This window comes from Chanodichthys erythropterus, chromosome 22 (genome assembly GCF_024489055.1).
Source record: "Chanodichthys erythropterus isolate Z2021 chromosome 22, ASM2448905v1, whole genome shotgun sequence".
NCBI classification, from domain to species: domain Eukaryota; kingdom Metazoa; phylum Chordata; class Actinopteri; order Cypriniformes; family Xenocyprididae; genus Chanodichthys; species Chanodichthys erythropterus.
Genome location: NC_090242.1, coordinates 4,212,917 through 4,239,751, shown reverse-complemented (window position 1 = coordinate 4,239,751; position 26,835 = coordinate 4,212,917). Strand labels below are relative to the sequence as shown.

At 36.0% G+C, this 26,835-nt stretch overlaps 1 protein-coding gene and 1 pseudogene across 1 annotated transcript in view; one reads left to right on the top strand and one right to left on the bottom strand.

Annotated features, from left to right (window-relative positions):
* Positions 1–1,717: 1,717 nt before the first annotated feature.
* On the bottom strand, positions 1,718–1,834 carry LOC137013361 (5S ribosomal RNA; annotated as a pseudogene).
* Positions 1,835–3,663: 1,829 nt separating this feature from the next.
* ppp2r2bb (protein phosphatase 2, regulatory subunit B, beta b) overlaps positions 3,664–26,835 on the top strand; it is a 90,193-nt gene continuing 67,021 nt past the window's right edge. Inside the window, exon 1 of the mRNA XM_067375771.1 lies at positions 3,664–3,742. Coding sequence (XP_067231872.1) covers positions 3,664–3,742 — 79 coding nt within the window. The remainder of the gene's footprint in view (positions 3,743–26,835) is intronic.

Here is a 26,835-nt window from a genome sequence, read left to right as displayed (position 1 = left end):
TTGTGTTACATTGTATATTGTTTAATGAAAATAAAAAAATTAAGTGTTCTTTCTACCAGGTTACACTTGTAATTATTTATGAGTAATGATAATGATATAATGCTTTTTAATGAATGAAGATAAGTATAATTTTAATTAATTAAATATGTATTAAATTACAATTAAGTTTTGGTGTGATCTTATGTAGTTTTATGTACCCTGCAGTGACTAATTTGCAGCTAATAGAGATATTCACGCTCTTTTTTCCACAGTAGCCTAAAGCAAACAGTGCAGTCCAACTGTGCATTTTCTAGCAATATGAGACCAAATATAAACATTTATTCACAAGACCACCATGTTAATTCACAAGAAACTGATTAATGTAAACCGTAACCGACTGTCAAAAAAAATAGAACAGCAGGCACTGATGTCACTGCCATTATATGATAGGCTGAGGTGCCTCACGTGATCCAAGTTAGCTGTTACGTTTTCTCCAATGGTAATAGGCACGGTTACTTTCTGGTTGTCGTTAAGCCAGCTCGGGCATTTCCGGTGAACTGTTAGCTGTTCATTCTGTAGTTGTTGTACATCGACTTTTTAATGGTGTATTCATATTTTAATGCAGTTATCAAATTTTCCAAATTTGCCAGTTTTATTGATTGTAATAAAAACAAAACTACTGGGACCGTTTAAAAACGCCATGTCTGTAATTAGACACACACACACATTTTTTTCCCCAGCACTTCAAATGTTATTTTTAATGTGATGACCGCAAACATTATTTGTTCATCCTTCTAAGACTGTCCCCACTGTAAAACCGAACATTTAAAAATGTAGGAAATTCAACATTTGATATAAAACACTTATTTAAAGGGATAGTTCACCCAAAAAATAAATGAAGAAATGAAAAAATAAAAATTTAATGTTTATCTGCTTTCCCCCAGCGCATCCAAGATGTAGGTGACTTTGTTTCTTCAGTAGAACACACATGATGATTTTCAACTCCAACCGCTGCCGTCTGTCAGTCGTATAATGCTTGTCAGTGGGAACTTCGTCTATAAGTGTAAAAAAAACATGCACAGACAAATCCAAATGAAACCCTGCGGCTCGTGACGACACATTGATGTAGTAAGACACGAAACAATCGGTTTGTGCGAGAAGCCGAACAGTATTTATATCATTATTTACCTCTTAAACACCAATATGTCCAACTGCGTTCAGCATCCGGTTAGTGAGGTCAAAAAACGCGTTCTGATGATGGAATGAATGAATGAATGAATGAGGCATTTATATAGCGCTTTCATATGTACAACTGTACACCCAAAGCGCTTTCCAATCATATCAGGGGTCTCTCCTCATCCACCACCAGTGTGCAGCATCCACTTGGATGATGCGACGGCAGCCACAGTACAACGGCGCCAGTGCGCTCACCACACACCAGCTGAAGGTGGAGAGGAGAGAGAGTGAAAGAGCCAATTCAATGCATGGGGATTATTAGGAGGCCATGATTAGTATGGGCCTATGGAGGGAATTTGGCCAGGACACCGGGGTTACACCCCTACTCTTTACTAGAAGTGCCATGGGATTTTTAATGACCACAGAGAGTCAGGACCTCGGTTTAACGTCTCATCCGAAGGATGGTGCTTGTTACAGTACAGTGTCCCCTACACTATACTGGGGCATTAGGACCCACACAGACCACAGGGTGAGCACCCCCTGCTGGCCTTACTAACACCTCTTCCAGCAGCTACCTGGTTTTCCCAGGAGGTCTCCCATCCAGGTACTAACCAGGCTCAGCCCTGCTTAGCTTCAGTGGGCAACCGGTCTTGGGCTACAGGGTGATATGGCTGCTGACGATATGGAACTGATGGCCTGTACTTTGATTCAATGAGTGCGAGACATCACTTCCGTTGTCAGAGCGCGTTCTGACCTCACTAACCGGATGCGCAGAGCAGATGGACATAATGGTGTATTACAGGTAAAAATTATATAAATACTGATATAAATGATATAAATATTGTAAAACAAAATTGAGACATGCATTATACGATTGACAGACCGCAACGGTTGGAGTTAAAAAAATCATCATTTGTGTTCTACTGAAGAAACAAAGTCACCTACATCTTAGATGCCCTGGGGGTAAGCAGATAAACATCAAATTTTCATTTTTGGGTGAACTATCCCTTTAAAAATAAAAAAAGACAATAATTACCACTTTAACCAGCAGGTGGCGGCAAAGTAGCATTTATTTTTGGATATATCAGCCATTTCCTCTAATCGTTTTTGACAACATATTAAACATTATAAAATAACTAGGTTTAAAAATACATTTTTTCAATGTGAAGTATGAAATAATCAAAAAATCTTAAGAAAAACAATAACTTTTCTTGTGAATGAATGACAGAAAGCGAGCACTGCAATCTCCCTTTATAATCACAGCAGCTGTCAGTCAGTGCAGCGCAAGATCAATGATTTCAGCACTTGTAAAAAAACACATTTTATTCAATTAATCTAAATGAAGTGCACCATAAATATTTAATTTTTGAAGCTTTTTTTCACATGTAAGTGTGAAAACTGATGGTCGAATTGAATTTAGGCGAGGAGGAACACTGAGGTACGCCTTTATTTGTTTATTTTTTAAAGCCGTCTTACATTTGAATAACTAAATTAAAGGGTTAGTTCACCCAGAAATGAAAATTCTGTCATTAATTACTCACCCTCATGTCGTTCCACACCTGTAAGACCTTCGTTCATCTTCGGAACACAAATTAAGATATTTTTGTTGAAATCCGTTGGCTCTGTGTGTGAGGCCTTCATAGGGAGCAATGACATTTCCTCTCTCAATATCCATTAATGTACTAAAAACATATTTAAATCTGTTCATGTGAATACAGTGGTTCAATATTAATTAAAAAAAAAAAAAAAATACTTTCAACTAAAATTTCAATTTTCAACTTTGTGTTCTGAAGATTAACGAAGGTCTTACGGGTGTGGAACGGCATGAGGGTGAGTGATAAATGACAGAATTTTCATTTTTGGGTGAACTAACCCTTTAATGCTATGCCTGACTATTTAAGTGACTATATTCTGATTATAAACTAAGTATTACACACTACTGATGCTCAACACACCAGCAAATGACATCTCACCGGAAGTTTTCGAGCTGGCTTATATTATTGCATGTAGTTCAGTGCCGAACCGGTGCTCATATTCGGAATAACACTCATGTATTACGCATTTTTTGAACATTTTTCGCTCTTATCAAATCATAAAATTATTTAATATTAAACGAACACACAATTTACGGCTTTAATATGCCAATTTCTAATTTATTACAATATAAACGTATGCAAATTTACGGCATACAGATGCAGTAGTAAGAATGACTTCATTAGTCCAGGTCCTCGGAGTTCCACCAGATGACGCGGTAAATTCGAAGCCGGCCAGTAGGCGGACAGACAGGCCGCTGCTTTCGATAAACACCCCTCCCCTCCCTCCAGACTGGGGCAAAACAAGCCATCCTCCAGCAAAGAGAAGCATGGACAGCCGGAGTAACACAGATGTCTTCCCTCCGACAGAGACAGTGAGCTTGAGGCTGTTCCATCGAATATTCCGCTACTTCATGTGTCCGTGAGCTGCACGAGGACAGTATAAAGTAATGCGCGTACTAAATCCAGTCAAAAGATGAAATGCTTCTCCCGGTACCTGCCTTACATCTTCAGACCGCCGAGTAGCCTCCTCTCCTCCAGCTGTCACACTGAGGGTAAGTGACTGTTCTCGCTTCACACTGACAGTACGTGAGTGGAGACGACGCTTCACTGTTTAAAGTGTTTGAGTGTTTTCTATATACATAACTAGATGTTCGTTGATACTGGAGCGTATAACGTTTGGAACGCGGGCTGTGTCTAAAAATGTAGCGGGCAATCAATCTAGACAACATTTTGGGTCATTATAGGCGCGTTCGCGTCTACATGTATGATGCCCCACAGTGCTGTCTAGGCAGGCAGTCTTGTAGTTTTGGTACACATTTGAAGTACTGAGTAAAACTAATGAAAAACGCATATACAGAGTACACTGCAAAATGTTGCATTTTTTATTTGTGGTAACATCTAAATTAACTGGGTTTATTCTATTTTATATATATATATATATATATATATATATATATATATATATATATATATATATATATATATAATTTTTTATTTTTTTTTTTTTTTGTGATAGAAAAGGTAGAATTGCATGTTACCACATTCTGTGTATGATTGCTGGACAAGTCACACTTTACATTACAGTTCCAATGTTATTGTCTGTTTACTTGATGAAGTACTAGGTGAAACTAATGTATGCACTGTGAAATATTTTGGCAGTTACATTTGCATTTGAAAGACGTTTTTATCCAAAGAAACTTCGATTTAATTCAAGAATACATTTCTTTCAGTTCTTGTCTTTCTTGGGATTTTAACCCATGACCTTGGCACCATATTAAAGGATTAGTTCACTTTCCAATGAAAATTACCTGAAGCTTTATTCACCATCAAGTTATGTATATGACTTTCTTCTTTCTGATGAACACAATCAGAGAAATATTAATCAATATCCTGATGCATCTGAGCTTTATAATGGCAGTGAGCGATACCAACGCGTATGAGCTGAAGAAAGTGCATCCATCCATCCATCCATCCATCCATCCATCCATCCATCCATCCATCCATCCATCCATCCATCCATCCATCCATCACAAATGGCCATCTGAAGTGAAGCGATGCGTTTGTGTAAAAAATATCCATATTTAACAAGTTATGAAGTAAAATATCTAGCTTCCGCTAGACCGCCTTCCATATTCAACGTACAAAGAAAGTATAAAACTCTTGCAGTTCAAAAAGCTTACGCTACGTCCTACACCTTCCCTATTCAACTTATGGAACAACTGTAACTGATGCGACGCCAGTTTACTCTATCTTCGTAACTTGAATACGGAAGGTTGAACATTTTCATGTAGTGTGGAACATAGCTCTAAGTGAATGAAAACATCTTGCAAAGTTTTAAATCTGAAAGTGTACCGTATATAAAGTTATTGTCTCTTAAAAGTAAGAGTCGACTCTGAATCAATTAAATAAGTCGTTTGTAAAACGAATCTCAAGTCGTTTAGTTGTGACGTCACATTGTTCAAAATTCGTAGTTTTGTATGTTTATGCTGTGTAACGTACACCCTCATCTGTATGTCTCCTGCTAACCGGCTAACTCAAGTTTCTGTAGTTCTGCTATTCAGATGTGGGTCCAATATAGTCTAAAAATGTAGCTTGTCTGTCTTATTACTTGGAGTATTGATCAATGATTGTTTACAGAGTCTAATGCATTATCAGCTATTCATGTTTGCGCTCAGCTAACGTGGGAGTTTACAGCATAGCTCGGCCCGGTTCGCTTTCATAACTATAAAACAAACAGATTTTTTTCCTCTGCGTTTTTATTATTACAGTAGAGCGGAGCTCTGTCTGTATTGTAATAGGATGTTAAGATGCTAGTCCACGCTAACTAGCTGAAGTATTCTCTCTGTAGACAGTAAACACCCATTGTAATGTCAAACAATGATATAGCCATTTTTTACTTTGTTAATAGTTATGATGAAAAAGTCTGTACATCTGGCCTAAATGTTTATCTTATGTAAGATGATTTCAGCTTCGCTTGCCGTTCTGATACAGTTCCCACAGGTGCACCTAAATTATACGCTGCTGTCACGTGTTATAAATAACTAAGGTGACATATAGTGACAGGTTACCATATAGAAACGTCCTACTCCAGTCGTGATTGCGATTTCTGGGTTGATCAAGTACTTCAGATGTTTCGGGCTCGAATTGATTCTTTGAACTGCTTCAAACGAATCGTTTACCAATCTTTGGTGAATTGAGGTGAAATTAAATGTATATTATGAGAAAACGAAAGTGTTTTTTGACCTTGCATGCATGTAAACCTGTTGTAGGAGACTCACAAAAAAATATTAGGAACCTTAAAAAAGACATAATAGGGGCACTTTAAAGATTTCACAGCACAAACACAACCTGAAGGTGGACATTTTTACTTACTAAAAAGTAAACTATCAATCGGATGACACTGTAGTAGATTGTGTGCAACAGGTTTTTCTGCAAAGTTTTGATCATGTTGACAATTTAGAGGTCTTAGAAATTCATTTATCAAATATGATACAGTAGACTTTTACATCTAAATTGAATAGATTTCAGAACTATTTATTTAACATGGAATATGGTGAATCAATTTTATAATAGTCTTTATTACAATTATTATTTTTATTATAATTTACAGTGTTTTATTATGGTGTTTATTACAAATGATCTCTGCCCTGTAGCAATTTGATCAGTTTTACAGTTACATATTTACTCCATAAAGTCACATCATCTCAATGGATATACGTCATAGAAAGATATAGTTCCAAAAATCGTTTTGAATATAAAAGAATAGCACTGTCCACACCACAGCTATAACGATAATGATATAGAGAAACGATATAACTGGGATCACTATCAGAACGATTTTTTTACAGGTGTTGAATAATAAAACACTGACAGCCAATCAGAATCCATTCTAATTTCAGCACTCGCACATTTAAAATGGCAGACGGCATTAGGGAGAAGTTAATTGCCGAGGTCCAGAAAAAGCCACCACTGCTTGACAAGTCAAGGATAATAAAATGGATATATGGAAAACAATCAGTCATAACCTCTGAATAAATAGTGAGAAGTATTAACGATGAGATCATTATGCCAGTCTAGCAAACATGTGTAACATAAAATTACCTCAGGTATCCAGATCTAGTTTCGACAACATTGTCTTGCTTCCTTTGAAGTTGAAGTGAAAAAGTGGACGGAAATATAGTTAACGTTATAGTTATTTTTATAGTTATCGTTCTTGGTGTGAACGGGCCTTAAAGGTGCCATAGAACGTCTTTTTACAAGATGTAATATAAGTCTAAGGTGTCCCCTGAATGTGTCTGTGAAGTTTCAGCTCAAAATACCCCATAGATTTTTTTTAATTCATTTTTTTTAACTGCCTATTTTGGGGCATAATTAGAAATGAGCCGATTCAGGCTGCGCAGCCCCTTTAAATCTCATGCTCCCCTCCCCCGGGGCTCGCGCTTGCCCTAACCAGCATAAACAAAGTTCACACAGCTAATATAATCCTCAAAATGGATCTTTACAAAGTGTTCGTCATGCAGCATGGTATTTATTTGGATGTTTACATTTGATTCTGAATGAGTTTGATAGTGCTTTGTGGCTAAAGCTAACATTACACACTGTTGGAGAGATTTATAAAGAATGAAGTTGTGTTTATAAATTATACAGACTGCAAGTGTTAAAAAATGAAAATAATGATAGTCTTGTCTCTGTGAATACAGTAAGAAACGATGGTAATTTTAAGCACAATTAACAGTACATTAGCAACATGCTAACAAAACATTTAGAAAGACAATTTACAAATATCACTAAAAATATCATGATATCATGGATCATGTCAGTTATTATTGCTCCATCTGCCATTTTCGCTATTGTTCTTGCTTGCTTACCTAGTCTGTGCACAGATCCAGCCGTTAATACTGCCTTGTGTAATGCCTTGAACATGAGCTGGCATATGCAAATATTGGGGGCGTACATATTAATGATCCCGACTGTTACGTAACAGTCAGTGTTATGTTGAGAATCGCCTGTTTTCTGGAGGTCTTTTAAACAAATGAGATTTATATAAGAAGGAGGAAACAATGGAGTTTGAAACTCACTGTATGTCATTTCCATGTACTGAAGTCTTGTTATTTAACTATGCCAAGGTAAATTCAATTTTTAATTCTAGGGCACCTTTAAGGCCTTAAAAAATATATACAATATGGGCCTAATAAATATTAAAACGTTTAAAAATGTAAATCGCTGGTCTGAATTTATTAAACTTTAATGCAGCAAAATGCTTTTGCTTCCACCCGTTTAGTTCTGTCAGTGAACCAAGTCATGTACAGAATGTACCATAATATATTTATATATTTACCATAATGTATATGTACCATAATTATATTTATATATTTAATATATGTACCATAATTATATTTATATCAGTTCAGTTTCGGTCATGCAATTAAACAGAAACCTACCATTTTCCCTTATAGAAGCACAAAATTGCATTTGTAAGGATTCAGTCTGGATCGTATTACCTTCATACCTCTTCTGTTACCTATATATAGAACCGAATGAACCTAAGGGGGAAATACCACTTTTCAAAGCTTGCTGGTGCAGCAGTAGAGGTACTAATAGATAAAGATACCTCTATAGGGCCCTGTAACAATAAGTGTTGAGTTTCTGCCAGGAAAGAGATATTTCATTACAAACCCAGCTCCAATAACAACCTCCTGTAGTCAACATATTGGACATGCAATACCATTCAACACCTGCAGCTACACATCTTTTTCTCCCATCTTCTTTCTTTCACTTGCTGTCTTACATTTTCCTTTGATTTCTATTTCATCCAGATGTAAACATGGGTTATCATTACACGTTGTACTGTGGTTCTCAGAGTCTTCTAAAGGATTTCTGTTGACTGTCTGTCTTCATGCATGATTCTGTGCTCTCATCTCCTGCTGTCTCCATCTGTGTCTGCTGCCCAGGCCAGATCGATTTGATCTTAAAAGGTTACAGTTCCATTGCTGGTGGTGGTGTATTACAATACTGTATTATGCAATCTTGTTTACCAGTGCCCAGGAGTTTTACAATAATGTTACATTGTATTTGTGTAATTAGAAATAAATCCATGTAAATGTCAACGTTACAATACTTTTGCAGATCATGCTTGACTACAATACTGTGAGTAGATAGTTTGTTTATGCTTATCATTTGTATTGTCTAATTTTTGTTCATAAATGCTAAACAAAATGAAAAAAAAAAAAACAACCTTTAAAATACTGAATTAAACATTTTATCCTAAAAACATTTTCATTTCATATCAGTATTGACAATATTGTCCTTAATAGCACAGAAAAATATAGATATTAGGGACTATTCTTGATTATTATATCTAAACATAAATAAGAAAATAATGGTCACAACATTAAGGGCATAAAAGTTGAACAAACAGTCTTCATTCCTGAAACAATATTTTTTATCAGTCAGATTTTAGGGATAGGGCAATTGTTAGTGTTAGGCTGTGGGATGGTGTTGAGTCTCAAACACTATCAGCTTATTATGGTCTGATTTCAGAGATACTGTAGTTAATGGTTAGTGTTCAGGAAAGTGTAAGTGCACCATAAGTTGCTTTGTACAAAAGCATCTGCTAATTGCCACTTATTGCTTAAAGGATTAGTTCACTTTCAAATAAAATTTCCTGATAATTTACTCACCCCCATGTCATGCTAGATGTTCATGTCTTTCTTTCTTCAGTCGAAAAGAAATTAAGGTTTTTGATGAAAACATTCCAGGATTTTTCTCCATATAGTGGACCTCAATTATGGAAGTAAATCAGTAGCAAAACACGAGAGGTTGCTGATTTGAATGGGAGAACTTGTCGTATTAATATTTGTATTTGTAAACTGAAATTTACACTCACAGTCCTGATGTGAAAAGCTGAATGTTTCGATTTGCACACGCAGACAACAATCAAAACACCCGTGTTACGAAGTTGTAGTTGCAGATTAATAGTTACAAATGTGTAAAATGGCATTCACATAAACAAAATGACAGACACAAATGCGTGAGACATATTTACTTTTACACTTTACTTCAGTTTCGCTGTACAGCTTCAAGTCGGCGCTTACAACCTCTCAGATCTGGCAGTACAAGTTCAATTCCTGGCGCTATGACTTTTGCTACTCTTTTTGCGATATTCCTGTAGCAAAACTGACTTGAGCAATTGAAAGCAGAAGTGAGAGAGCAGAACGGGGATGGGGGGGTGAAGGCGTTTTATTGGTCGATGCCTGACCAATGAACAACGCCATCCAGTGCGACTTGGCATGCGGAAAGAAATAATTGCATATGTATGAGACAATATTTTCATTAAAATATCGTTAGTTTTAACAGGTTTTTAATATTACAGTGAAAGAGTAATAAAATTTTGGACCACCAAAACAGCGCAATCTGCTCTATGTAGTGACGTCATTGCGTACAAAAACGTCCCAGACCACTACTATATGAAAGTTCAAGTCCATTTACTAAACATTTTAAATAAAGCCTGTAGCCTATATTACATCATAATATGTTCTGTCATATAGGCTACAATAAACACACAACAGCACAATTTACTTGCATCAAACTACTCAGTAGGCTATGTATTATTAGTAATTATTAGTAATTATTCTTTTTGTTGATCCATTTCATTTATTGCCAAGCTGTGAATTACATTATTGAAATAAACACATTTAGTGTCGTCAGGCTTTCATTTGTGTTTAATGGATAAAACAACGGAGCTGCGATCTCAGGTTTATGGCTGCTGTAAATTTTACCTGCCACAAGATGGCACTGTTTTCGACACTTTTAATGCTTTGAAACCTTTTGATGCTTTGAAACCTCTCTCTTGCTCTCTTAATATGTAATGAGTTTACGCAAAAAATAAAAAAAATTAATTACATTAAAATAGCGCCCTCTCATATTATCTTGAGTAGTAAAGTCGTTTATTGGTTGGAGTCAGCCAATGAAATAGGATGTTTTTGTACGCAATGACGTCACTACATAGAGCAGATTGCGCTGTTTTGGTGGTCCAAAACTTTATTACTCTTTCACTGTAATATTAAAAACCTGTTAAAACTAACGATATTTTAATGAAAATATTGTCTCATACATATGCAATTATTTCTTTCCGCATGCCAAGTCGCACTGGATGGCGTTGTTCATTGGTCAGGCATCGACCAATAAAACGCCTTCACCCCCCACCCCCGTTCTGCTCTCTCACTTCTGCTTTCAAGTGCTCAAGTCAGTTTTGCTACAGGAATATCGCAAAAAGAGTAGCAAAAGTCAAAGCGCCAGGAATTGAACTTGTACTGCCAGATCTGAGAGGTTGTAAGCGCCGACTTGAAGCTGTACAGCGAAACTGAAGTAAAGTGTAAAAGTAAATATGTCTCACGCATTTGTGTCTGTCATTTTGTTTATGTGAATGCCATTTTACACATTTGTAACTATTAATCTGCAACTACAACTTCGTAACACGGGTGTTTTGATTGTTGTCTGCGTGTGCAAATCGAAACATTCAGCTTTTCACATCAGGACTGTGAGTGTAAATTTCAGTTTACAAATACAAATATTAATACGACAAGTTCTCACATTCAAATCAGCAACCTCTCGTGTTTTGCTACTGATTTACTTCCATACTCAATGGCCTTCAAACGGTTGAAGGTCAAAATTGCAGTTTCAGTGCAGCTTTAACCATAAATGCTCATCTTGAACTAGCTCTCTTCTTCTTCTCTATTTGAATTCCAGCAGTGTAGACACTGCTAAGTGTATTACTGCCCTCCTCAGGTCAAAGTTTGAACTAAATTGTCACATACAATATGCTAGTGCAAATATATAACAATTAGTTCAAACTTTGACCTGAGGAGGGCAGTAATACACTTAGCAGCGTCTACACTGCTGGAATTCTAATAGAGAAGAAGAGAGCTAGTTCAAGATGAGCATTTATGGTTAAAATGTGTATAATTAAAAAAAATGTTTTAGAAAATTAGCGATGGTTTCTCTAGATAAGACCCTTATTCCTTGTCTGGGATTGTGTAGAACGCTTTGAAGCTGTATTGAAACTGTAATTTTGACTGTTTGGAGGCCATTGAAGTCCACTATATGGAGAAAAATCCTGGAATGTTTTCATCAAAAAACTTAATTTCTTTTCGACTGAAGAAAGAAAGACATGAACATCTTGGATGACATGGGGGTGAGTAAATTATCAGGAAAATGTAATTTAAAAGTGAACTAATCCTTTAAGATAACATCACACAGTGGTCAGAAAGCATCTTTCATTTCATGTGTTAAAGCAGAGTAGAGGTTATTGCATTGATCCAGCCGAGTGAATGCACAGTATACAAATATTACCAGCATTTGCGGATCACAGATGCCTGGAATAACACTTGTGTGTTTCCTGGGCATATCACTGATGCATGTTCTAGCATGTTAACACTTTCCTGACTGGCCTTAAGAGAGTGGATGTAACTGGAGTGCAGGGATGTAAGGGAGAACAGGTCAAAGAAAATCAGATAGGTCAAACTGAACCAACTCTGGTACTAGGACACACAATAGCAATGTCAGCGATTGGAAGAGTAAACAGAGGTCGGAAAGAATTGAGGAAAGAGAGCAGGATGCAAGATAGGGCAGTTGTGAATGCATTGCAAATGCATTGCACACATGCAGTCATGTTGTGTATACCTGACGTGTGTTCTTTTGTTATTTTGAAGTAACAAACCTCAGCACTTAAAGAGATAGTTCACCCAAAAATGAAAAGTCTGTCATCATTTATTCAACCCTCATGTCGTTCCAATACGTAATGACACAAAAGAAGTTATTTTAAGGAATGTGTCAGTATAGAGCTGCATGATAAGTCGCAATTTCAATTCAAACACTCGCGTGATCTTACTCCTAAATGACAACGCCTTAGTTTGTCTGTTAAACCGTTGACAAGTCTGATCACAGCGGAACAGTAAAATCTTGATGTTATGTAAAAGTAATGAAACAGCTTCACAAATAATCTTTTCAGCCACACAGTATCATTATTTCTGTGTTACAAATATTCATATTATCATAGAAGAACTGAGATAAAAGTGTATAGTTCAGATATAAACACTGATGTCTACATTAGCGATCAAAATAGAGTAAATCACCTTTGACTGTTAAAAAAATTTGTCACTGAATCATTCATTCAAGAGATTCATTCAAAAATACTGATTCATCCAGTAATGAAACAAATTAAGTCTTTATGACTGAATCATTGAATCATTCATTCAAACTGATTTTAAAAAGATATTTTTAAATAGACTGCAACAATTAACAGTTTGTCAGAACTTCAAGTAAATTACATGTTATTTTGTTTAGTTGTCTTTTCAGAATAGTAGGAGATTTGTGATCTCTATTTAAAAAAAATATTCTCAATTTATCCAGAATCATGCAACTCTTATCTGAGTGTGTGTGTTTTTTGGTCCATAAAATGGAAGTCAGTTCTTCGAAATATCTTCTTTTGTGTTCCACAGACGAAAGAAATTTATACAGATTTGAAAGGGTGAGTAAATTATGACAGAATGTTCATTTTTGGGTGAACTATCCCTTTAAGGCAGTGATGGAGTTACCGTCAAATGTCTGTGCCCTTAAACTGTGTTATTATTCTAGAATCTACATAAAAATGTTTCTGCAAATATTCTTGAAACTGTTGCTCTAACTTGACAGTAGTTGACCTGAAAGAGAACACTAACCATAGAAGAAGATAGTTTACATTAATGCCTGATATAGTAGCCCTTGTGGAAGCACTGAGAATGCAAAATTTAGAGTAAATTCTGGTATTTTAGTAGGACAATATAATAAAAAAATGACACAATTTACCAGAATTCATGCTCTCTGCATTGCAATGTTAAAAAAAAAGACAATTATGTTATTGCATGTGTGATTTGACAGTTCATTTCTAGAATTTTTGCTTGATGTGGAGTTTAATCTTAATTTCTTTTTATAAGGTGAATAACAGCCAGATAAATTCAGAGTGGTTGGATTAAGTGTAAGTACTTAACACATGGCATGAATACATTATGCAATTACGGTTTATTTGGACGATTTTAATGTTATTTTGCTCTTGTTGTGTTTGTTGTTGCTCTCTGTTATTTATCATGTAGTGATTATACTGAGATATAGTCAGGTTTTTACTTTTCTCCATCAACAATTTCCTGTATTTCCCAAAAAATAAATGGTCAAATAATAAAACAAGTTTTTTTTTTTTTTTTTGGCAGCAAATTTAAATGGTTCAGAGTTGCATTCTGACATTTTGTAACACAATGTGTGAAATTGAGCTTGCATTTACATAAGTAGTGTGAACGTTTTTAGACCGTATGTGAGATGTGAAGTGAAAAGCAGAGTTAACCGGACAAGATGAGGGGCTGAAAAGCATCAATCAGAATGAAGAACAAGATTAAGATAGTGAGACTTTGACAACAGGTAACAGGCATAGACTTTGAAAGTAGGAACAACATTATGTACAACCTGGATCACAAATGATTGATGGTGCAACTTAGATTTGTTTACATCTTTGTTTTGTTTAAAGCACCTTTTGTCAAATCCAGCTGCTTTTTCCTTTCATAGATACTGACATCTCATTTAATTTCCACCTTATTTCATTTCCACCTCATCCCACCTTCTTCAACGAATGTTTAAGAGCAAACATGTTGAAGATTAGCCGATGGGCTGTTGATTCATTAAATGATGAGCTATTTCCTCACAAGAGCCTCTCCTCCATTGACATCCATTCAAAAAAAGTGACCTCTTGTCTCCTTCCCTGCGTATCGCAGCATTAGCAGGGGATATGTTTTTTCCACTTAGGGGCCATTTACACAACTCTTTTTGTCAACTTAAAAAATGTCCCCTAAATGCAGTGGTTCCCGACCCTGGTCCTGGAGTACCCCTACCACTGCACAGTTTAGATCATGTCACCCTAATCAAAAATACATGATTCAACTCATCACCTTATTATTAAAAACTCCAAGGGGACTTAGGGGCTGTTTACACGATACCATTTTCAACTAAATATGGAAAACTTTTTGTGGAATTTGGCCATTGATTTACATGACAACAGCGTTTTGGGGGCCTGAAAACGCAAATTTTTGAAAATGGGTTTCAAAGTGCATTTATTTGAAAATGATACAGTTATCGTCTCTGTGTAAACTACAACAACACAAATCTGTGAAAATGGTGATGACATGCATGAAAATATCTCCCAATATGAAAGCTATCTTAGGCTGGGCTGTGTAGTTGTAACCATCTTTCAGCTCTGAATCATGCTTGAAGAAAAATTTGGTCTCTGTTTGTACTTTGAATATTGAGAGAGTACTTTGATTATGGTTGCACTTATTGTTGGCACTTAATAAGACTGTTATTCATTTTAATTTATAAATTATTTTATTTCTATTATCAATTTGTGGAAAGGAGTTCAGTTAGGAGGTCAAAAGTTGTAGAAGCTCATGTACAGTTATAAGGTCTGAAGAGACTCATATGAAAACATGCAGAAGAGAATCCAGTCAGTTGAGTTTGTCAAAACCTTTTACAGTGGTTGAGTATTGTTTGTCTTTTACAGCATATGATAATTCATACTCAGAAAGTAGAACTGAAATGGCATCCATTACAAGATGATTAGTTAAAAACATTTCAAATGCACCCGCAGACTATTTTTCTAGTCATGAATTTTATCATTGAGGATTTCTTAAAATTATTGTGCAAAAATCCTGTCTCCCCTCTCGTCACACCCCTATTCTGTAGTTCTGTTAGTTATGTAAGTCTAAAAAGTACATCTCTCCTAAACAAGCAGGGTAAACTGAGCTATAATTCATGTTTGTAGCTCAAATGGTGTGAGATGACTTACACACCACTAATGATTATGCTGCATTGATACAAAATTGCATGTTCTCCATACCTACCCTTAAGAAAAAGAAGTTTATTCAAGTGTGCTATTAGCATACTTCTTTTAAACTTGAAATAAGTATACTTTCAGTCTACATTTTATATACTTCTCAGAAATATACTTAAAATTGCACTTAAGTATGTTTGACTTATACTGACAGAAAAGTCTAAGTAAATTTGGCCTATACTTGGACTCAGTCTTTGATTGAGATATACTTAAAAGTATATTTATAAAAGTATAGTACAAAAGTACATCATTTGAAAATATTTATTTATAAAGAAAACAGATATATTCCTAATTCTGAGTATTTGAATTGATGTGTAGGCTAGTCCACTGGTAGTGTACATAGGATTTTACTTCAAATCTACTTTGATCTTTCCTTGCCATTGACTGAATTTCTAGGCTATTTATGATAGGGGAAAGAATACAGAATCTCTGTATCAAAATGCAGAAGAAGAAGCTGAAACAAGCGATTAAAGATTACTCACACAAATATAAAATAAAGTGATCATCAAACATTAAACAGCATATAAATAAAAACGTTATGTGGACTATGAAGCTTTGGAGTTGTTTATATGGACTACTCCACCTGTGTTTGATCATCGTTCTGAATCCCATCTGGACGTAGTCTTTGCAAAAATGCAATTTTCTCAGCTTTTTGTTTAAAATGTTTCCTTTTTTTAAAAAAAAAAAAAACAAACAGTAAAAGTACAGTTAAAGGTATTTCAAGTATAAAATAAAATACCTAAATTGGAACATACTAGTATACTTAAAGTGCAAAAATAATATATAAAAAGTAAACTATAAGTGTTGTAAACTACTACTATACTACTATATTATATGTTCACTTGTAGTACAGATGCAGTACAAATGAGAAACGAAGCTGTGAACTAGTTGTGTACTTAAAGTTTACTGTTACACTTTAGTACACTTAAATGTATACTTCAATTGGGCCAATTTAGTCCCAAGAGGTATTAAAATAGTACACTAACAAGTTTACTACTAGTACATTGATACTAGTATACTTACTACATAAAGTATACTTAAAAAATATACTTGAACATTACTTAAGTATACTTGATAATATGAACTTGAAGTATACTTCTTTTTTGTTAGGGTAGCTATACCTGTCACCATTAAAACATCTCAGGATGTGTATGGAACCCAGTTTCCTTAGAAGGAAACAAGATGCTCCGTCTTGGTGTTAATGCTATGGGGAACGGCATGACCGGTGTCTGAAGCATGTGTAAACACATACCTTAAATTGGTCTATTCCTTCTCAGGGAACCGGGGTGCATATGCAACCTTAGACACATATTATGCTATGCTGAAGGAATGTCTGTTCACTAAATTGTGAAAATATACAAAAAGAGTGCATAGAACTAACTGACTCTATGGAAATAGGCCAGAGTCAACAGTGCTTCAACCTCAGCAAGTATTATCTGAGAGAAGCAGAGTCACCAAGACGCAGCGTCAAAGTTCTACTTAAAGCTAACTATAGATTAATATTATCTCAGTATTATCTAATATTTCATACAAAGACAAATCTATCTGAACATAAAATGCTTTAAATCAGTGGTTCTCAACCAGGGGCCGGGGAACTTCTAAAACTTCTCACAAACTTCTAAGCGGGTTGCAGGATGACTAAATAGTATTTAAATGAACTAATTAACATTAATGTGTTAAAATAAAGTAACTCTAATTTAAAATTAAAATGCAGTATTTCTTGCAATTATTTATTTTTTTCCCCTCAGCAACTATTGCTTCCATTGAAGAACGTGTACAGTTCTTGAAACCTCACAGTTTCTGTTAAAATTTTCAGAAAACTCTTCAGCGGAAATACCAAAAATGTGTTTTTTAATATAAACAATATAATTTTTGCTTTGTTGAGATTCTGAAACTACTTATGTCAAGAACCTAATATAAAATAATAATGAGTTTGAGTTTTGACCTTATGTATAAAATGGTACTCAGTAGTGAATCTGACCCAGTGTGAGCAATACAAGTCACAGTGAGCAGGTCAGCAAAAAGTCTGTCATTATGTGAGCTTATACAGCTCTTGCTGTAATAGAACAGCTAGGTTATTTAATAAAGAAACACTTTTCCCTCAGGGGCTGTATGAGGAACATTGAACTTTCACAACCAAATATATCCTTTATTACTTTATAAGCCCTTTTGTATCTATGCTGGCTTAGAATCAGAGAAAGAAGCAGAGGTACAGAGACAAGTAGAAAAAGAATATCATTAAATTATTCATATTTTATAACAGAATGTGTACTTATAAGCTAATAATCAAAAGAGAATTGAACTTTTAATTAAATTGAAATGCTCACTATATATAGCTTTATCTGTGATCATTTTGCTAGTTACAGAGTTGATGGCATACAATCAAAGTAAATCAAGAAGTACGTCATTTAAGCTTACGTGTTTTTAGTGCACTGTAGAGCTGCTCAAGCTCGATTTGGGCAAAAATAATAATCATGATTATTTTGGTCAATATTGAAATCACAATTATCTAACATGATTTGTGGGCGATATGATCAAAGTCGTATTTCATGATACAAGTCTATCAGTAAAATTTCACAATTATTGATAGGCTACTTCAGCAAAAACTAGGTTAACTAATGTAGTTAAAGTAAAAGGTCCTCAAAACAGTTACAGAAGACTAGTAAACAGTCGGCAATACAATAAGAACAAACTAATTATAAAATGGGCAAATAAATACAACAGAAAAAAAAAATACAAATTATATAAACAGTGTTTCAGGATGATGTACTAACAGTGATATTCAGGTAACTAGAAGCCTATAACAGAAACTGAATAAAGTAATCAAATGTAAAATAACACTGCACAGTCTTCACTGTATATGTTAAATATAGATTAATCTCTAAAACAAAAGTTATTCATTCAAGAGCAGTCAATGATATTATCTTTATCTTTTGTTTGTTTATTAACCTTAATGACACAGACTGAAGCAGTAATATTGGGCTCCTGTCACTTTAAGAGCTAATGCACAGATCCAATATACTGTTACACATGAGTTTTCTTTCTCAACTGTTTGCATTCATTTAAGAGATAACCGACTGTGTTTACGAGGATACCTACCAAAACGACATTTTGACATTTTTGTGTGTATTTGACCTTTTAGGCATGAATCCGAAGCCCATAGTATTCATTTGTGTGTTCCGCTCGAAGCGTGCACACAGAAAGCTGCCTGGGGAACAGTGTCTTTATCAGCTTCTTGAAAATGGGTAAAGACTCAGCATCTCAGGTTGAGTTAGGCAGGTCATTCCATCAGCAGGGAACAGTCCAGGTAAAGGTCTGTGAATGTAATTTTGTGCCTCTTTGTGATGACACCACAAGGCGATGTTCACTTGCAGAATGCAAGCTTTTGGATGGCACGTAAGTCTGAAGTAATGAGTTCAGGTATAGGGGTGCCGAGCCAGTAGTTGTTCTGTAGGCAAAAGTCAGTGCCTTGAATTTGATGCAAGCAGCAATTGGCAACCAGTGCAATTTTATGATGAGAGATGCGCTCTCTTCGGCTCATTGAAGCATTCTGGATCGGTTGTGGAGGTTTGACAGTGCATGCAGGAAGGCCTGCCAAGAATGCATTACAATAGTCCAGTCTGGATAGAACAAGAGATGAACAAGGAGTTGTGTAGCATGCTCGGGCCTGATCCTCCAAATGTTGTATAAGGCAAACCTGCAGGTTCTGGCAGTTGTAGCAATGTGGTCTGATCATCAATCGCAGCTTCAGGGTTCCTGGCTGTTCTGGATGAGTTGATGAACCAAACTGAATAGAGAAGTTGTGATGGAGTGTTGGGTTGGCTGGGACCAAAAGCAGCTCTGTCTTCACAAGGTTGAGTTGAAGGTGGTGGTCCTTCATTCAACAAGAAATGTCTGTCAGGCAGGCCAAAATACTAGCAGCTACCATCTGATCATCTGGATGGAATGAGAGGTAGAGTTATGTGTCATCAGCATAGCAGTGATAGGAAAAAACATGTTTCTGAATGAAAGTTCCTAGTGATGACATGTAGATGGAGAAGAGAAGTGATTCAAACACTGAGCCCTGAGGCACCCCAGTAGCTAGATATTGCGGCTTGGACACCTCACCCCTCCACCTTTTACCCTGATTATCTTGTTCCCTTGATTGTCTGAACTTCATTTGTTGACTCCTTTCTTGTTGTTTAGTAAATCGTAGGACTGCGGGACCCACGCTGTATTGTTTGACACCTGCAGCAAAGGTAAAACCCGCCCGAAGCCCTCTGGTGTAAAGTTTCTCAATTATGGAATGAGTTCAATTCAGCTATAAAACAGTGAGCAGTGCTTGCCTGGTTCTGGCCCCCAGGATGCTAGTGTTGCTATTGAGGCACACGTTTGAAAGGGGGTTTCATGTACAACCTAAAGTTGCAGTTTGATTGAGCATGCTTGCAGTGAAGTTGTGCCACACACCTGTCACATGATGCACATTACTTTCACAGCTGTGTGACACCATTGTGCCATTCCATTGTTTGTGTATTCATGCTAGTATAGGATTCATGTTAAAATTACAATGGTTGACAGTGAAGTGTTGACACAGATCTTGATAAAGCAGTGAGATAAGGAATAGGGGAGTAAATTTGGGTCAAAAGAAGTGGGCATGAGCGAATCAAGGGATTTGGCCCTCATGTAGATGCGCATCTGGCTGGCATTATATATGCATGAGGAAGTGGCAACTGATGACAGACAGATGTGTTGAAAACAGATACAGTTTTACACTTGCCGTCGAGAGTTATTTGTATAATGTAGCTCATCAGGCAATTATTTCACTTTATAACAAGGTCTAGTTATGCTGTCTTCAAGCTATTAACGCAAATATCTAATCAGCCAATCACAGGGCAGTGACTCAGTGCATTTAGGCATATCGAAATGGTCAAGACAATCTGCTGGGCCCGGTTTTTCAAAAGTAATCCACTAGGATTTTGGATAACGGATTGGATCAAATCTTGAAAATGTGTTTTTCAAAAGAAAAAACGGATTACATAATCGGATTAGATCACGTAATCCAATCTTGGTTTTGATCCAGATCAAACCTTTAGTTTGGGTTTTTCAGAACTTTTTTGTAGGATTTGGATCACTTTGATCCAAAAAACAGGATTATCCTGATCCCAACAGGGGGTAGGATTTCAAGGTGGATTCCAGGAGGAAAATGTAGTAAAACTTTAAAACTAGTCAAAAAATACAACATTTTTATCATGTAATATGCATACACATTTTTATCTTGCTCTTGATTAGTTTAACTGTTAAAGTAATAAATTAAATGCAGACATTAGTCTACATAGTTAGCCTTTCGGTAACCTACTCTAAAGTAAAAAGAAATTTTGGTGCCATAAAACAATCCCTAAACAGCTGTAAATATCCAACAAAAATATATTTAATTCAAAACCCAAATTCTTTCTATCAACATGTCCCTTTAGGGCCTCCATAGAGCACTGTAAATCCAGATTTGGTGATCCTGAAAAGTTCCTATCCGGATCAGATTGATCCAATCCGACGTTGCTTTAAAAAACTGGCTCCAAAAGTAAGATGGATTACATGATCACGGATTGCAAAAAAAGGATTACTAAATCCGGATCAATTTTATCCGGATTAAACCTTTTGAAAAACTGGGCCCAGAAGATTAAACTGAAAAGAAAGGTGATTTAAGTGACTTTGAGTGTGGCATGGTTGTTGGTGCCATATGGGCTTGTCTGAGTATTTCAGAAACTGCTGATCTACTGGGACCTTCATGCACAACCATCTGTAAATTTAACAGAGAATGGTCCAAAAAAAGAGAAAATATCCAGTGAGTGGCAGTTCTGTGGGCTAAAATGCCTAGTTGATGCCAGAGGTATGCAGAAGAGCATCTCTGAACACATCAGAGATTGAAGCAGATGGACTAAAGCAGCAGAAGTCTTACCTGAGTATTGTTGCTGACCTTGACCATCCCTTTATGACCACAGTGTACCCATCTTCTGATACTTCTAGCATCTCAAACTGGTTTCTTGAACATGACATTGAGTTCACTATACTCATATGGCCTCCACAGTCATCAGATCTCAATCCAACAGAGCAGCTTTGGGATGTGGTGAAATGGGAGATTCACAATCATGGATGTGCAGCCAACTAATCTGCAGCAACTGCGTGATGCTATTATATGGACCAAAATCTCTGATGAATGTTTCCAGCACCTTGTTGAATCCATGCTATGAAGAATTAAGGCAGTTCTGAATGCAAAAGGGGGTCCAAATCAGTACTAGCAAGGTGTACCTACTGTATGAAGTGGCCAGTGAGTATATATTGTATTGTGCCAGACCAAGACTTTTAATCTTACACTATTAAACTTCATCATAAAATGAATAATTATTACATAAACATTGGTAAGCTAAACAAACAAAACGCATAAAGAGACAACAGTGTCGGAAAAGAGTGTCAGAGATGAAATTTGAGACGTGATGTGTGCAGAAAACAATGAAAAATCAAGGTAAATATCACTGTGAACAGAACGTTTTAATTATTTCCAAATGTACTACATTATAATTTCATTCCAAAAATGTTTCAGGAAAAATTTTAAAAAGAAAGTACTTCTTCCATGATGCACGTATGTTTACTGCTAAACATTGTTAAATTCTAATACATTGTTGTATTATTGTCAAATTAAATATACTACTGAGAGGGTGAAAAGCATGTTTTAAGATAAAAAAAAAGAATTAAAACTTCGAATTAAAACCAATTTCCCCCATGTTCTTTTTTTTAAATATGAATAATAGATTCATTTAGCACAGTGTGTTCTTTCACATTCAAAATTGCTCCTGTGTTCCCTCAGTTAAGACTACATTATAGGTCTGTTTTATTCAGCTATGCCACTAAGCTAACTTAAGTGCTTCAGTGAATGCAAGAGCAATCTACAGAACATTGTTACAGGCAGTGCATTTGCTAAAATCCATAAAGAGGGTGGCACTTGGCTCCCATTTCACAGTAACTTAACTGAACATGCAAGTATGCAGTAATCACTGTAAATGGGCTCTTATATACTTTCATTGTCTGTTTCTGTGAGCATAATTGTCTTTCCTATAGAGAGGTGGCATTTAGTGTCTCGCATGTGCCATGCAAGTTTCCCTCATGTCTGCAATTTCTTGTGATTGATCCCCATCTCTGTCTCATTTAAGTGCTTAACAGCTGTGGGCATACAAGGTATACATTTGATCAGTTCATGCATTCCCTGGGAATTGAACCCATGACTTCTTCTGTTTGAGCTACAGGAATGCACTGAACTGATTACTAGTCCTAGTACATGTCAGAGATAACATCTGTGGACACAAATGCATTAGTAATGCATATGGCTCAGTGAGGCCTACATTGCCAGAAAGACAATTAACACTTTCAATGCCCAGAAAGCTACTAAAGACGTATTTAAAACAGTTCATGTGACTACAGTGGTTCAACCTTAAAGGGGTCATGAACTACATTGGTTTATTGTTTTATAATGTTTCCTGGGGTGCACTTATAATGTTAGTATGCTTTTACATCCAAAATTGTCATAATTTATAAATAAAAGGCATTTTCCTATCCTGATTTGAGCCCTCTGGTTTGAACGCTCTGTTTTAAGGGGCGTGTCTGCTGCGAGACTTCAGTGTAAACGCCCACTGCTGTGATTGGCTAACATCTTTCCATTTGAAATAACCAAGTATTACTCTCTCTTTTAGTGTGTTTTTACTATTACAGCTCTCAAGGTTAACTAATCGTGAAAAGTGATGCATATTTTGATCGTCGCATGAAAGGTTGCAGTGATGAACATTGTAGCCGATCACAGACATGTTGAGCGCATGAAAGCAGTGATCTCGTCATTGAAACTCAATTTCTGTACACTAGCAAATGCTTTCATCTTCACTAACAGTACGAACGTGATATAACTACAAGATTTGTTGAATAAAACGGGAGTTTTGCGTGTCAGTCACTGATAAACTCGCGCTGTTATCACTGTTAACAGATTATTTTCATCCTACTAAGAGAAACAACGCAAGTTGACGTTTAGTCACGGGTTTGATTTACTGACACAGGACAAAGACCATCTGACTGTACATGAATCATTACATATCAGATCAGGCATTAGAATTAACACAATTACTTACATGTTGTTGCATTACTGTCGAGTCCAGGCACTGCACAATATTTTGTAATCCTCAACAGCATGTTTATTGCTTGGTAGCTCGATCTGGTTTAGCACCACTTAGGCCTATGTTACTTAGGCTACCTATTCTATTGCATGTCATGCGCGAATCAGTGGGCGGGGCTAAACAGGCAGTGATGAAGTAGGCGTTGATCATCTTCTGCGGAGGCGGTGCTTGCTGCCCTTTGACGTCATAGATCCCCACTTTGTAAATCCTGTCGTTTGCTGGGTCTGGTGCCAATTAAAGCTTTCGTTGGACTAACAAGGACGTTTTCAGCTCTAAAACTTACAGGATATTCTTGATGACTTCTTATATGTCAAAAGCTCAAGGAAAATTTGATTTCTCAGTTCATCACCCCTTTAATGTTATGAAGCGATGAGAACAAAAAACAACATAACGACTTTATTCAACAATATCTAGTGATGGGCAATTTCAAAACACTGCTTCGTGAAGCTTTAAAGCTTTACGAATCTTTTGTTTCGAATCAGTGGTTCGGAGCGTGTTACTTCTAAAGTCACGTGATTTCAGTAAATGAGGCTACATGTTTCAGAATTTCAGTGGTTCACCACTGGGGGGTGTGACTTTGGCAGTTTGATACACGCTCTGAACCACTGATTCGAATCAAAAGATTTGTAAAGCTTTGAAGCTTCATGAAGCAGTGTTTCGAAATCGCCCATCACTAGATATTGTTGAATAAAGTTATTTAATTTTTTTTGGCACACAAAAGGTATTCTCATCGCTTCATAACAATAAGGTTACTAGTCACATGAACTGTTTTAAATACATCTTTAGTAGCTTTCTGAGCACTGAAAGTATTAATTGTCTTGCTGGCAATTCAGGCCTCACAATAAGCCATCGGATTTTATCAAAAATATCTTAATATTTGTGTTCTGAAGATGAACAAAGGTTTTACGGGTGTGGAACGACATGAGGGTGAGTGACAGAATCTTCATTTTTGGGTAAACTAACCCTTTAATTTATTTGGAAAAAACTTTTTTAACAGTAATGTACCATTCAAGGAAGAGCGATATTTAAGTTTTTTTATGTATGCATCAATACATTTACCAATACACATTTGTATTGGAAACACCACACATCGCTGAATCACAGATTTGAATGGAATTTCATAGAAATTAAACATCTCCAACTCCAACTTCTTACAAACATCATCCATAAATCCATGTTTTAGAACAACATAATGTATCTGTAATCTGACTTTTTTTCCATGTAACACATTAAAATGTCTTTGCTAGATAGATAGAGCTCAGTAAATATCACAAGCATTAGTCCGTCTACAATATAATCAGCCTGTACATATCATTTAATAAATGTAATGTTTAAAGTTGGTCAGAAGGGGGCACTGGTTGAAAAGTGTTGAGTAATTGTTGAAAAGGTTGTCTGCGCAGCACAAAAGTGATGGACAGCAGTGTGTGAAGCCAGGTGGTCTTGTTTCCACATCACTGCCTCTGTCCTGTACTCCCGTCATTTTAGGCCTGAATAAACATTTGGACTGCCCGATCTGTGACACTCTAGAAGATGTGAATAAGACAGTGTGCGTATGAGTGTGTGTGTGTTCATGTGCATTGTGTGTATGTGGCATCCTTTCCTCTGTATCTCACAGCACATATGGTCATTGTAATTCTCACTAAATGACAAAATCAGAACAGCGCCCGCTGAAGCAATGCTATCAGCTCAGCACAAAATGCTGCAGTTAACCAAACTATTCCCAGTCATCCATTGACACATTCATGGAGTATAGTCATAATCGATAGGAATAAGCCCCCAAACATCTAGACCTGAAGATTGTATAGGTCACCTTTTTAATATTTAAAGGAATATTGACCCGAAAAACTGTGTTTGTTTCTTGGTGGAACAGAAAGGGAGAATGTTAGCAGAATGTTAACACATCTCTTTCCCATACAATGAAAGTGGATCAGGAGGACCATCTTTGAGTAAATGAAGACAAAATTTCATTATTATTATTATTATTATTATTATTGTTTTTGTGTGTGTGTGAAAAATGTCTATTTGAGCTCCATTAGTACCTTGTTCTGATGCTTCTCCTCACGTGACCTGTATATAATTTATCATTTCTGAATACAATACTAATACATGTGATGTATTTAACTTAACCCTATAAGCTCCTGTAAGGGACCATCAAATCATAGAATTATATTTATTAAAAATGGCAATATCATTGGAGTGGTAACTAATATTTATTATATATAAAATAATAATTTACATATATTTTTATATCTGTTTTTATCAAACACTTTATAAAATCTTACCAACCCCATACTTTTAAACAGTAGTGTATAATAAATTAATTTATATATTTATTTATTATTTATACATAGACTACTGTTCAAAAGTTTGGGGTCAGTAAGATTTTATAATGTTTTTGAAATAAGTATAATTTAAAATACGGATACATTTTAAAATGAAATTTGTTCCTGTGATGGTAAAGCTGAATTTTCAGCATCATTACTCCAGTCTTGAGTGTCACATGATCCTTCACTAATCGTCTTTTATGTTTAAAAAAGCATTTTATATGGTGATCAAAGCATTTCTTATTATTATCAATGTTGAAAACAGTTGTGCTGCTTATTTATTTATTTTTATTTTTTTTTGAAACTGTGATAAAGAGCATTTAGAATTAGAATAAGTAGTTAACTTAAAATTTATCAGGAAGTGACCATAAAAGTCTGATGTATCAAATATGATGCATAAATCTATATGTGTTTTTTAGTTTGTTTTTATGTCAGCCTTTATGGGGTAAGGACTGATCACACATTCTCAACAAACCAATGAATATTGAGGATATTGTACACTGTAATGAATGCTTAATGATGGAGAGATGTGTGTCCTCATTGCCATGGTTACACGTGGCTCAGACTCAGTGGGACGGTAGGGGTGCGGAGTTTCCCGCTACGAGCCGTCTGCCTGATTCACGGAAAAGCCTTCTCCTGCAAATCAGGACTGATGTTATGGACAACAGATCAACGTTTAGGGGCAATGGCTCAGTGGAGAGGCCATATGGTGTTGCTGGTTG